Raw genomic sequence first — 13,456 nt, 5'->3', positions numbered from 1 at the left:
GTTCCAAATCACTCTCCTTAGCAAAGAAGAATACTATTGCCCATATCCACTGTAGCTTAACCAAAATCATTTGATCACACAGATTCCTGAGCCCCCACCCTATTTTATTTTACATTTGGTAAATCTAGGGCAATAGTTCTTAATCCCTGCTGCACCTTAGTATCACTTAAAAATGCTGATGTTAAGCCGGGCATGGTGGTACATGCCTGTAACCTCAACACTTGTAAGGCTGAGGCAGGAGAATTGCCCCAAGTCTGAGGCCAGACTGGGCTACTTAAAACTAGTGAGTTTTAAGCCCAGCCTGGAATAAATACATAGTGAGACCTTGTCTCAAAATGAAACAAATGCTGATATTTTAGATTCTACACTAGACTAATTGAATGAGATTCTAGGTGGCGGCATGTGAAGGACATGATTTTTAGGAGTAGGCAAGTTGGGAAGATAATGTTGTAAATAGTTTTGCACTTTTAAAATTACCCTAGCCTCACCTGTGCAAGCACAAGAACCCGAGTTTGATCCCCAGTACCAAAAAAAAAAAGTTATCCTAGCCAGCTACATTGCCGCATGCCTGTAATCCCAGCACTGGAGAGGCTGAGGCAGAAAGATCACTATGAGGCCAGTCTGGACTACATGATGAGTACAAGACCAGCCTGGATTACATGCCAAGACCCTGTCTCAACAAAACAAAAATAAAATAACAAATAAAATTATCCAAAATGGTCTTAGGTTATAAATAGGCATATTTCTTTTGCCATGAGCCTGTATGATTATGTAAATGTTCATTAACTCTAATGAATGAATTTTCCTTTATAATAGAATTATTGCAATTTTAAATTTGCTCATTGAAAACCTGTGTGTGCTCACAATTGAGTCTTGTTAATTCACAAATGAATATGGACAGAGTAGGAAGAGTATATGGAATCACTTGTTTTATGTATTAAACTAGTCTAAATAACTCCTTGTCTACTATTTAGAAATTATACCATAAAGGATACTTTTAAAATAATGAGGAATTGTATCACTGGAAGGCCATGTCATTATTTTTTAAAAAAGAAAGAAACTAAATATCTTGGCTTAATGACAATCTACATTTCAAAGGCTTTCCAGACTAAAAGCTTATTCTTCATTTAAATGACTTCTCCCCAACCATATTTAGGAGTTCATCTAGGTTATAAACCATATCTCCAGTTATTCATGCTGTTCCAGATTGGGTAAAACAAGTATCAAAAGTACTGAAGGGAGAGGTAATAGCTTAAGCACTTCTCAGCTTATCCTTTATCTCTAGATGGAGATATTTGGAGAAATGCAGCTGTTTAATGAGAGCTGCAGTGGGGCATCCATTTACATCTCTTAGGATTGGCTGAATAGAGTGTGGCCTATTGAGTATACTTTTGATGTTGTTGCCAGTCTCTCTTTCAAATGTACACGTGACACTATCTGAAGAAATACTAGAAACACCTAGTAAACATTTTTCTAATATCTATTGTTAAGCTATATTCAGGTGATCTCATTTTGAAGCTTGGTTTTCTGCTTAGCTATCAGTGATAATCAGGTTACATATGATTATCTGTGAGCTGCTGACTTTAATAGGTCAGCCTGTGTAAGTGTATGAGACCTTTTTTGGAGACCAATAATGTATAGCAGTTTCCTGTGCTGAGACTTGAAGGGTGTACTTGTTTTAGACCTCTATACCATGGTTTCAGAAATCTGTTATTTAGTTTATAATGTCCACCTGCATTCCTACTTTTTGTGGGAAATGGCTGGTTTCTCTTTTTATATAATTAGCACTTTAAAGACTATCAGGCATACAGACATCTTGCACTTCAGTTCTCTTCTGGTTTTTAGTCTTGTTCTTTCCAGTTTTTGAATGTCCCAGGATCTCTTAATTGTCTGTCACCTTTTTAGGGTGGGGGGGTAGAATTTTTTTTTTTTAATTTTTTTTGTATATCCTTTTATTGGTGCATTTTAGGTGTGCAATATAGTGACATTCATCATTGGAGATATGCACCTTTGCATACTCTCTTGGTTCTTATTTTTTCCCCCTTCTCTTGCCCTCCCTTCAACCCCTTCATCCCTCCCTATTTACAAAGACTTTGTTTCCATTTTTTCATTTTCTCATATTAATTCCATTCCCTTTCCTTTCCCCCACCTCTCTGTCTGTCACCTTTTTATGAGCTAAGCAAAATAAAGCATAATTTTGCTAATGAAAAGACAAGATACTGTATATTGAAGCTTAAGCATTTCCCTTTATTTCTCCTTAATCAGGCACAAATATCTTTATGGAATTAGGGATTTTAAATTGACTTTTTTGTTCTTTCCAACATTAAGAACCTCATACGTAGATGTGTTGTTGTTGTTGTTGTTGTTGTTGTTGTTGTTGTTTTTAAGACTGAGTCTCCCTGTGTAGTTCAGGCTGGCCTCAAACTCAGCAATTCTGCCTCAGCTTTCTAATTGCTGGAATCACAGGCGTGTGCCACCATGCCCAGCCAGGACTAAGAGTTCTTAATGCTACCTCTTAGTCATCCATGCAGCTCATCTGTCATGTTTTATGGCTTCTACCTCTGTGGTAACTTCTCTATTCTGGTTTTCTGTTTAGATATATCACTTCCTGGTGCTCATAGATAGATTATTCTAGCCAGACCTTCAGAGTTCAGTTTAGCCTTTTCAATTGTATTGTTTTGTTGTTTTTTGATTTTTTTGTTTTGTTTTGTTTTGTTTCGCTTTTTGGTACCCGGAATTGAACTCAGGACCTTGCACTTGAGACAAGCTTGGCCCCCTGCCCCGCTGTTTTATTTTTTTTTAAGATAGGGTCTTGCTATGTAGTTCTTTCTGGGCTTGAACTAGGTATCCCAGCCTGGCCTCAAACCCACAGCAATTCTCCTGCCTCAACTTCCCTTGTGCTGAGGTTATAGGCATGCACCACCACACCTGGCTTGTTTTATTTTCCATGTCCTACGAAAATTACCAACTAAACACTGTTCTTATTTCTTCTCTGCCTTTAATTCATGCCATTGCCACCATTCCCAACTGTTCATATTATGTGACTAGCTCCCTGTATTAAAATAGTCCTGGCCAAATCAATTATCAGTTCCTTCTCCACTCCCCACGTCCACCCATGAACCTGGCTCAAACATGCTAGGCAAGTACTGTACTACTGCCCCCTCTGCCCTTTTTTATTTTGAGATAGGGTTTCCCTAAATTGCCCAGCCTAGCGTTAAACTTTTTATCCTCCTGCCTCAGCCTCGCAATTGGCTGGAATTGCAGGTATGTGCCACAGTACCTGACTCTGGTATTTTTAACCAAGTACGTTTAACTTTTTAAATGCTTATCTTTTTACCTCTGTGGTACATTATAAGCTTCACAAGGTCCAGGATGGCATTTTAGTCTTGTATTGTCCCTTTTTTTTTTTTTGAGACAAGGTCTCACTATATAGCCCAGGCTGGCCTCAAACTTGAGGAAATCCTCCTGCCTCAGCCTCCCAATCGTTGGGATAACAGGTGCATGCCACCATGCTCAGGTCATGGCAATTTTTCATTTATTTTGATCGTGTAAATTAAAGGGATCTTATAATAATAGGTTTGTTTTGGTTTTGTGGTACTGCAATACTGGGCAAGTGGTCTACCAGTAAACTACCTCCAGGCCAGGAAGAACTTTTAACAGGCCACCTTACCACTCTAAGTATAATAGCCACATAATATTGCATATTTCATTTTTCTTTTTACTTTTTTATAGTGCTGGAGACCAAATCCAGAGCCTCACACTTGCTGCGACTGAGCTACAAGTACCTCACCGTAAAATTTCTTGATTTGATTTTATCAAAACTCTAAAGCAGTTCTTATACAAAAGAATCACAGCTGAGAAAACTAAAAGAATTTTCTTAAAACCATGATCTTTTTAAAAATACACAACTACTAGCTAATCTTAGAAGGGAAGGGACTTTCCCCTCTAGTCCCTCCTCTATTAGAGTGAATCAGATATAATCATGATTGTGTCAAAAGTTCAAAAGGGAAAGTGGAAGGTAAAATGAGCTGAATTGGCACTCTTCCCTCAACATTGTACCTGTAAGCTTGATATGTTGTTTCAGAGATTAACTTTATAGACTTCCGTACCCAGAAGTATGAAAATTCTTAGGGAACTCTTTTCACAAGCTTGATCTTAACATATTGAATAAAGAGAGCAGTTAATCCCTTTTGTAAAGTAATTTGAGAGGAGGGAATTCAAAATGTAAAATCTCACCTGCAGAAAATACTCAACTCTGTAAAGCCCTTTCTATCTTTAGACACTTACAAAGACTTAATATTTTAACGTGGAAGGGTGAACTTGGCTAAAAAGCCAGTGGGTGAAATTAGAGAGAAATAATCCAATGCTTTCTTCCTGGGAATCATCGTCCTGCTCTCCAGGGGACCTGATTTTTATTCCATGTGAGGAATGAGAATACCCCTCTGTATTACAAGCCAGGAGCTCTAAATATAAGCTTGACTTTAAGTATAATAAGAGTCTTGTTATGGGCAGTTTTGCTCTTAGTCATTAATACAATGAACAAATGTTGTGGTTACCTGGGAAAGAAAATTCAAGTGCTTTTAAACCTTTTGTGAGATTAGGTTTCACACTTGAAACCTATACACTGTTATGCCCAGCAGCATCTGTAGAACATTCCAGGCTCTGGGTATATAGTGTAGAAAGAGGTTAATGCACTTTAGAAAAAATGGATGCCGCTAAAAATGGCTTTAAATCCTGGGTAAACAGCTCTTTTTTTGCTGTATGACAACTGTTTACTATTAGAACTAACTTTAACAAGTAGAATTTTCTTAGGAGTGAATTTTACAAGATGATAATGTCTCTGTATACAAAATAAGAGGTTAACCTTTCCTTCAGATGTTACTTAACATTTTTCTTTTTGGTACTGGGGATGAACTTGGGTCCTTGCACTTTCAGGGCAGGCAGCAGGGCACCGCTAAGCTAAATCCCTGGACCCACTTAACATTTTTCTTTTCAGCTATAAAACAGCCTCAGGTCCTACAAGTGTAAAGACTGACTTAAAAGACAATTTAATCTAAGGAAATATATAGTATTACATAGGATTTTTGGTAAAATATGGCATTTATTGGATTAAATTATTTTTGTCTTTTACAAACTTTGTGATGTGCACATTTTAAAATCTTTTTTTTTTTTTTTTTGGTACTGGGGATCAAACTTGGGACCCTGCGCTTTCGAGGCAGGTGCCGGAACCACTGAGCTAAATCCCCGGCCCTTAAAATCTATTTTTACAGAATAGGTACTTATAACATTTTGTAAACAATCACACTGCACTTTGTAATTCAGTACTATTTTTTCCTTATGAATTTATACCAAACCCTATGTAAACCCCATGAGTTAATACAAGAGTAAAGATGAATAATGTCAAAATTGGTGGGGGAGGGGGTTGTGACAAAGTATTGCTTTGTGTTGCAGGCTGGCCTTGAACTCACTATGTAGCCCAGGATGGCATAGAACTCTCAGTGATCCTCCTGCCTCAGCCTCCTGGTAACTACTGGGATTACAGGCATGCACCCCTCACCTGTCTGGAAAATTTTTGAAGGTGTCAAATTACAACAGTTGATAGACATAACTATACCATGAAATTTACAAGCTATGACATTTATACATAATTTTAAATATACTGTAAAAACACATTTATAGAAAAGCATCCACATTAATTTTATTATAAACCAATGAAGTAAGAGAAATATTTATTAAAACTTCCTACATAGGCTGGGGATTTAGCTCAGTGGTTTCACCACCTGCTGCGCAAGTGCAAGGACCCGAGTTCGATCCCCAGTACCAAAAAAAAAAAAAACTTCCTAAAAATCAGAAAATATTTCATCCAAGGAAAAAATTTAAAAGTAAACAAGGCTGGCCATGGTAGTACATGCATGCCTGTAATCCAAGCACTCCAGAGGCAGAAGCCGTCCAAGGCCAGCCTAAATTACATAGTGAATGTTTATATATATATATATATATAAACAAAACGATCTTTTGTAAGAACCAAAAGGTAAATGGAAGGGCAGACAACAGTTTTTTTGTTTTTTGGTACCAGAGATTGAACTCAGATCCTTGCTCTTTCGAGGCAGGCGGTGGAACCACTGAGCTAAATCCCCGGCCCTAGACAACAGTTTCTGAGGACTGTCATGCATGCTTTGATGTTTTGAAGCAGCTTCAGCAAATGTGACTCAATAACTCATTGAACACTTCTGTAGCCCAGGACTACAGCGAAATCCAAGGAAGTAGTCCCAAAGTCATTTATTGGGTGAGCTCCATTTCCTGAGAGGATCTTGGAAAATGATTCCCACAGACAGCATGAAGCAAAGCTGTTCCTCCACTCCAGGCACATTTCTTTTACATCAGCTCCATAGTCCAGCGGCATTTTGACAACATCTATAGCCTTTATTACAGGCCAAGGACTGCAACTTCTCAACCTTTTCCTAAAAGCTAAGGATTGGCACCATTTTGAAGTAGAAACTGTACCACAGCTGTCTGCCCCTGTGCTGCAGCCCACATGATGGAGTAAATCCTCCTTCATCTGTGATTGATAGGATAGCACTTTCTTGTTTGATGGGAGTAACCAGGTGGAGCATCTCTCATGACCTGCCAACTGGTGAACAAAGAATTTGTTATTAGAGATGTGGTGGAGACCTCATTTCCTCTTTGTTTGTTGGTTAAAGCACTTGACTGTTTTATGAGTGAGAAGTGCTTTGTTGTAGAGGGGATGTAGATATGCCTGGCTCAGATTCCAGGAGAAGGAGATGTATGGATGTTGCATTCAGTTTTAGAATAGTTGGCACCTTCAGGTCAGAGTTAACTTGATATTTATTGAATGTGTTTACTGTCCTCTTCATTTAAGGATTTCACAAATTGGGAGCACAGGTTCTATCCAAGTGGGTTGAACAGTATGAATTCTGTTCCCATGGCAATATCCTGAGCTGATCTTTCTGAATTTGGATCTAGTGAATATTCTGTTTCAATGTCTGGCTTGCTGGAGAGACTAACACTGCTGGGATACTCTTCCACTATCAGCTGGGCTGTACTATACAGATTTGATGATGTAGCCACGATTTCCTCTTGGTATTATAAAAACAACATTCAGTGTATTATTAGAATTTAGATACTCAAAAATGGGCACTGGGTGTCTTGGCATCCCCAAACAGGAACTCGATTTGCCATGGCGAGCAGATCCTGGAATCCCTGTGCGGATGGTCTGCTGAGGTATTGGCTGAGCGGGCTAGCAGTCAGATCTAGCCTTCTCTCACCCCATGGTCCACTGATAATTTTACCAGAATAACAGGAAAAAGGAAAAAAATATATATATGCATGTAAATAACCTCAGGCAGAGTGATCCCCAAAGCATACATGCAAAGTTGCATTTTGGAAGTTGTATTTAGTGTAAATAGTGTAAATAATACACCTTTCTAGCAAGTAGCAAAGTTTTGTTATATGTAAATATCTTAATTAGCTTCATGATTAGCTTTCCTTAAGGTAACCAGACTTGTCACACTACCAGTTTTATAAACAGATTCCTCTCTCCTTTTTTGACATCTCCTTCATTAATATGCTTCAACTTAGGTATGACTTTTTATTTCAGACAAATCTTCCTATTTTCAAGCTAAAGGAATCTACTGTTAGAAGAAGATACAGTGACTTTGAATGGCTACGAAGTGAATTAGAAAGAGAGAGCAAGGTAAGAATTCTTTCTAATGAAACTTTAATTTTCAGATTCTCAGATTTTATTTTTTATTAGTTCAAGACTGGCCTGAACTATATAGTGAGACACTGTCTCCAAAAAAAAACAGGCCAGAGGATCATAAGTTGAAGGCCACCTTGCACTATACAGTGAGTTCAGGGCCATCACTGACTATGTAGAAAGACTGTCTCTAAATTAATTAATTAAATGTGTATAAGAATTCTGATTAGATCTTTTCAGACTGCTTAAGCAAAAGTATTTTGATGTTGAAGAGGATCTTTGAAATCTTAGCTGAACAAGCCATTCATGACTTTCGTAGGTCATTTATTCCTTATGACTACAATCCTGCTGTCCATTTACATTGGTCCTAGGTTTCTTTTTTAAGTAAGAGCTTTTGTAGGTAAAAATATTCTCCACTCACCAAATAACCATTTTACTGGAACTCATTGGTTAGGATCCTCTCTCAGTTGTAAGGTCCCTGCAGATCTTAAAACACTCAACTTGACAAGTGCTAATAGAGGAGAGAGATTCATGAATACTGAAGCAAATTTATGGCAGAGAATCCTGACATGTCTTAATAATTGGAAAGGATTATAAAGTTTATGTTGGGCATTTGGTTTCATACTTTTTTTGTTGATCTGTATGATCTTTTTTAATCTACTGAATTATTATTTCCAGATTAGGTAAAGAAACTCTGTATCAAAGGCTTAAAGTAACTCTTGGGGTTGGATGGAGCACAGTGGTAGAGGACTGACCTAGCATGGCCAAGGCTGTGTTTGAGCCCCCAGCACCTCAGCAACAAGAAAAAGTTTTAACTCTTGTAGAATATGTATAATTTCTGTTACTGGTGAGAAGGAATAATTTTCTATATATGTTTACTATTTATAATTCTCTATGTTCTGTTTTGATGTAAGATAAAATAAGCTAAATGGTTGAGCTTCTGCTTCTGTTGTATGCCCAACTTTTCGTAGATTTTTCTTTGTTTGCGATCAAACCCAGGGCCAAAGTGCTCAGCAAGCACTTTTATCAGAGTTACATCTCCAGACACTGTTTTTCGTTTTTTTTTTTCTTAAATTAATTTTATTGGTACATTTAAAGTATACAATATAATGACATTCATCATTGGAAATTTTCACCTTTACATAATCTCTCTTGGTTCTTATTTTTTTCCCCCTTTCCCTGCCCTCCCTTCAACCCCTCCATCCCTCCCTATTTACAAAGACTTTGTTTCCATTTTTTCATATTAATTCCATTCCCTTCTTTCCTTTCCCCTATACCACAGAACTCCTGGGCTCAAAAAATCCTCCCAAGTAGCTGGGAATGCAGGCATGCTCCATCACACCTGGCTGAAATATAGCTGTCTTTAAGAAGCTGAAGTGATAAGAGTTATGCCAAGAAAAGGGCTTACCCTAATTGTACATTGGCATTAAGTTTGACCAAATCCTAGAGAATGTGATTATGTGAGCTTACACATTAATTTTTATCTACTAATTTGAAGATCTGTGAGTGGTAAAAAAGGGGAGGGAGTACACAAAGCTTTTGACTCTTGGTTATCTACCATAGTACACTTGTATTTTTATGAACATACAGACATTCCTCATTTAATGACCGAGTTATGGTCCTGGATTAGGCTGTAAATTGAATTGGCCGCTAAATGAGGAATTGTATATAGTATGAACATTCCAATATTCAGAACAAAGAAATGTTGAAAGGAAACTCCAACTTTATCACTTTACTTTTATTTGCATAACTTACATGCGGTACTGTAATGTATAACAACCTAAACTACTGTACTCTACTGCACAGTACAATCAGCAAAACTTACAGTACTGTGTAATCAAGGCATGCTGTACAAAAAAGACATTGAGGCTCTGCAAACAAGATGTACAGAACTGTACAAAAAAAGAAAAAGGCAGTATGTCAGAGCTGTATAACTTGGTCGTCCAAATGGTCATTAACCAGCTAGGTCCTTAAATGAGGAATATCTGTGTTTCCTTTTGAGTCAGAGCAGTGCTATACTGCATGCTTTGAAATTCTGAAATAGAGGTATGGTTGACTTTTGTGTTGTGTCGTGTCGTGTTGTGTCGTGTTTGCAGTACTGGGGATTGAATTGAGGGAATGCTGAGCTGCATACCAAGCTCTTTTTTTTTTTTTTTTTTTAATTTGAGATAGGGTCTCACCAAGTTGCCCAGAACTTGCCATCCTCCTGCCTCAGCCACTGGAGAAGTTGGGATTACACACCAGTCTGGTTTTGTATTCAGCCTGTGATGGAAAACTTGAAAAGATAGGGCTGTTGTCTCAACCGGAAGGTGCTGCTTTTATCTAGTGGGTGGAGGCCAGGGATGCTGCTACACATTCTGCAGCACTCAAGAAGCCCCATCACCACCCTTCAAAGAATTCCCTGGTTGTCAGAGGTAGGGCAGAGGCTGTGGCCTGGAGGTAGAGCAGTTGCCTAGCACGCTCAAGGCCCTAGGTTAATTCTTACTACTGTGTTATTAACGTCTTATTTCTTCATTGAATCGCAAACTTGATTTTGGTATTGTTTTAGGTTGTAGTTCCCCCACTCCCTGGGAAAGCATTTTTGCGTCAGCTTCCTTTTAGAGGAGATGATGGAATATTTGACGACAGTTTTATTGAGGAGAGGAAGCAAGGGCTGGAGCAGTTTATAAACAAGTAAGTGCTTTCTATTCTTCAAGGGCTGAGAGTGAATATTGTTTTGAAACTACTTTAGGTACCTGCTAGTAATTTAGAGGTTAAGCTAGACTATAATAATGCCTTTCTTTTTGGCCATATTCTAACTTTTTATAGCATTTAAACTAAGTAAAAGTATCTGACAAATTGAATATCATGTAATATAACACCCTTGAGTGATTGAAATGTGTAACTCTGTTTTGACCGGAGTTTTATATTTGTTTTTCTTGGTTAATTTATGCAGATTACATTTTAAATTACAGTGTTTTTAAAATGCATTTTTTCAATTCTTTCTGATTCTTTCTGTATAAGATATGTTCTAACATGAACAATAAAACACACAATACTCTTGCAATCATTTTCTTTGATTGCAGATACAGATATTATCAGAGTGTCTTGTGTACGTGTGTACATTTTTTATTCTCATGACAAAAGGTTCCTTTGAAAAATGTAAAAAGACTTAGGAACATTCATCTCTTGGAAACTCAAACCATTACTAAATATCTCTTGTTTGGTACTTGGAATTGAACCTAGGGCCTTTGTACTCAGCTACATCCTCAGCCCTTTTTATTTTTTATTTTGAGACAAAGTCTTGCTAGGTTACTAAGTTGCCCAGGCTGGCCTTGAACTTGCCATCCTGCCTCATCCACTCGAGTAGCTATGATTACAGGCCAATCTGGTATTGTGTTTAGCCTGTGACGGAAAATTTTAAAAGCAAGCCAACAAAGCTAGAAGCAAACCAAAGAGCTGGCCATTTGTGCCTGCCTTTTAGTACAGTATTGAGGGCTTTATTATGTTTCCTGTATTTTTAACTCCAATCCTATATATTCTCATTCAGATGCCTTCTTAGAATTCAGTGACACATTTCACTTTTAACATTAAATTCACTTAAGTTTCTTAAGAATACACCAGCTGATAATGTGCCAGAAGCAGTACAAAGTTAGTCTGGAGTGAAATGTTTTCTAAATCGTTCTTGTGAACCAAATGAAAGAAAGTATACCATTAGCTAGTAGAGCATAACTATGTAACTATCCCAGAATAATAGTTATTTTTAGTAAATTGTACATACTTCCTAACCTTAAAATGAATGTTTTGGCACCCCTACTATCAACTACTTTTATAAAATATTAGACTAAATTTGTATTTTTAATTTCCAGGGTTGCTGGTCATCCTCTGGCACAGAATGAACGTTGTCTTCACATGTTTTTACAAGATGAAATAATAGATAAAAGCTATACTCCATCTAAAATAAGACATGCTTGAAATTTGGCAAGAGGCAAAAACGTGACCCTTAATGATGCCTGTGCACCAATGAAGACATTCTAACTACCCTTTAGCATGCTGTACAGAAACTGGTATTCCATGCCTTCAGTACAGTAACACTCATGTGCTCGGTTTTGTTTGGCAGTTGACAGGTTAATTTGCTTTAGTGAAAATCTCTCATTCCAGCCTTTCTATATCAATAGCTCTTCCTTGCTGTTTTAATGTGGTATACACTATAGCCTCACAAACCTTCCTATATAATCTGCAATGTCCTAACTAAAGATTCTGACTTGGTCTCATTTGCACAGTTTTTGTGTCATGTTTGCTTCTTCAATCCACTTAACTAGAATATTTCTCCCTCCCTTTAATATGTAATGTCACTTGATCTAATTTATGTGTAAGAGCACTACACCGTCCGTTTTCAGTGCCGCACATGAAAGATACACACTTGTGTGCAGAACGTATTTTCCTTCCACCCTAGAATACCCTTCACATGGAAGATTAATGAGGGAAATCTTTATATTCTGTATAAAAACAAAATCAAATTTATATACTAAAATCATTTGTCTAAAAATTTAAGTTGTTTTCAAATAAAAATGCATTTCTTATATGCACTGATTGTGTTGCCTCCAGCTTTTCTTTTCTCCCTTATGGCTTAGCTACTTAACTCACTTGTTGAGAGGGATTATTTACTAATTATACACTTCTTATTCCTGTAACTCCATTCCTCTTTAAACACTGGTGATATCAAGTATGCAGCAACCTTTTGAATGGGGTATTTTCTTTTAAACAACCGAAAAGCAATGCACTAAAAATGCATTCCTTAAAGCTTATTGAATTGTTATAAAGCACTTTGTATATTGGAGAAATACTTTATAATCTTAAGTCATTCTTTAAAAGCCCTTTTAAGATAAGTCAACACCAAGCCTCCTGTTTCTCAGAAGAATTTTTTTCCTAGTCCATCTGAACCTAGCAAGAGTATAGTAAGTCTGTCAGCAGATGCATGCTTTCTCTTTAGTTAGGCTTGGGCTAATGGCATACTACAGAAAGAGATAAAGAGACCAGAGAATACACACCTCTATGCTGCCTGACTTGTGTTATATCCAAGACCTTTGCAGCCGGGATATGGTTTCTGGCTTGAGTCTTAACAACCTGTGGTGGTTTGAGGACTCATGTGACCCAGAGTTAAATCCCAAGATAAAGAAAGATTATCCTTCCACCAAGAGCTATCTCCTCGGTAAATGAGTCAGTGCATTTGAGAGGAAACAAGCTTTGGTCTTCAAAAACCAGGATTCCACCAAGCAGACTAGAAATCAGGTAAGAAGTCAAAGCTACCTTACAAGGCTTTTGTTGCTCAAACGGTATTTCACTATTCCATAAAACTGGTTACTTTCATCACTATAAGAAGATGCAACCCTAACCATGTTAATTTTACTTGAGTGGGTTAGAGAATATCAAAAGCTATCATTGTTTTGGTATACTTATAACTGAAAATAATAGTTGAACTGAGTAATTCCTCTACAGCAGTAGTTCTCGGCCAGGGATGATTCTGCTTCCCAGGTGATATTCAGTGATGTCTGGAGATATTTCAGTTGTCCTAACTGGGGAATGCTCCTGTAGTCTAAGAGACAGAAGTCAGAGATGCTGGGAACCTTCTGCAGTGCACGGTTCAGCCCCCCACAGCGGAAATATAAATGTCAGTAGTGCAGGTTTCCACCTGGGTCCTTGATAACAGGAAATACTGTAATGTGGTTTAGTCTGGGTTGTACTGCCCTGCTTGTTTTT

General features: G+C 37.6%; 1 protein-coding gene and 1 pseudogene across 1 annotated transcript in view; one reads left to right on the top strand and one right to left on the bottom strand.

The window, feature by feature from the left end:
- Positions 1–12,289, top strand: part of Snx3 (sorting nexin 3) — a 38,147-nt gene extending 25,858 nt beyond the window's left edge. Inside the window, exons 2-4 of the mRNA XM_004855423.3 lie at positions 7,619–7,714; positions 10,266–10,390; positions 11,566–12,289. Coding sequence (XP_004855480.1) covers positions 7,619–7,714; positions 10,266–10,390; positions 11,566–11,671 — 327 coding nt within the window. The 3' untranslated portion in view covers positions 11,672–12,289. The remainder of the gene's footprint in view (positions 1–7,618; positions 7,715–10,265; positions 10,391–11,565) is intronic.
- Positions 6,128–6,614, bottom strand: LOC147828699 (ankyrin repeat family A protein 2 pseudogene; annotated as a pseudogene).
- Positions 12,290–13,456: the final 1,167 nt, after the last annotated feature.

The sequence above is a fragment of the Heterocephalus glaber genome, unplaced genomic scaffold, assembly GCF_053883595.1.
Source record: "Heterocephalus glaber isolate CG9 unplaced genomic scaffold, H.glaber_assembly_v1.0 deba00000942, whole genome shotgun sequence".
NCBI classification, from domain to species: domain Eukaryota; kingdom Metazoa; phylum Chordata; class Mammalia; order Rodentia; family Bathyergidae; genus Heterocephalus; species Heterocephalus glaber.
Note: the sequence above shows the minus strand (reverse complement) of the source record. Positions and strands in the feature narration are given on the sequence as shown.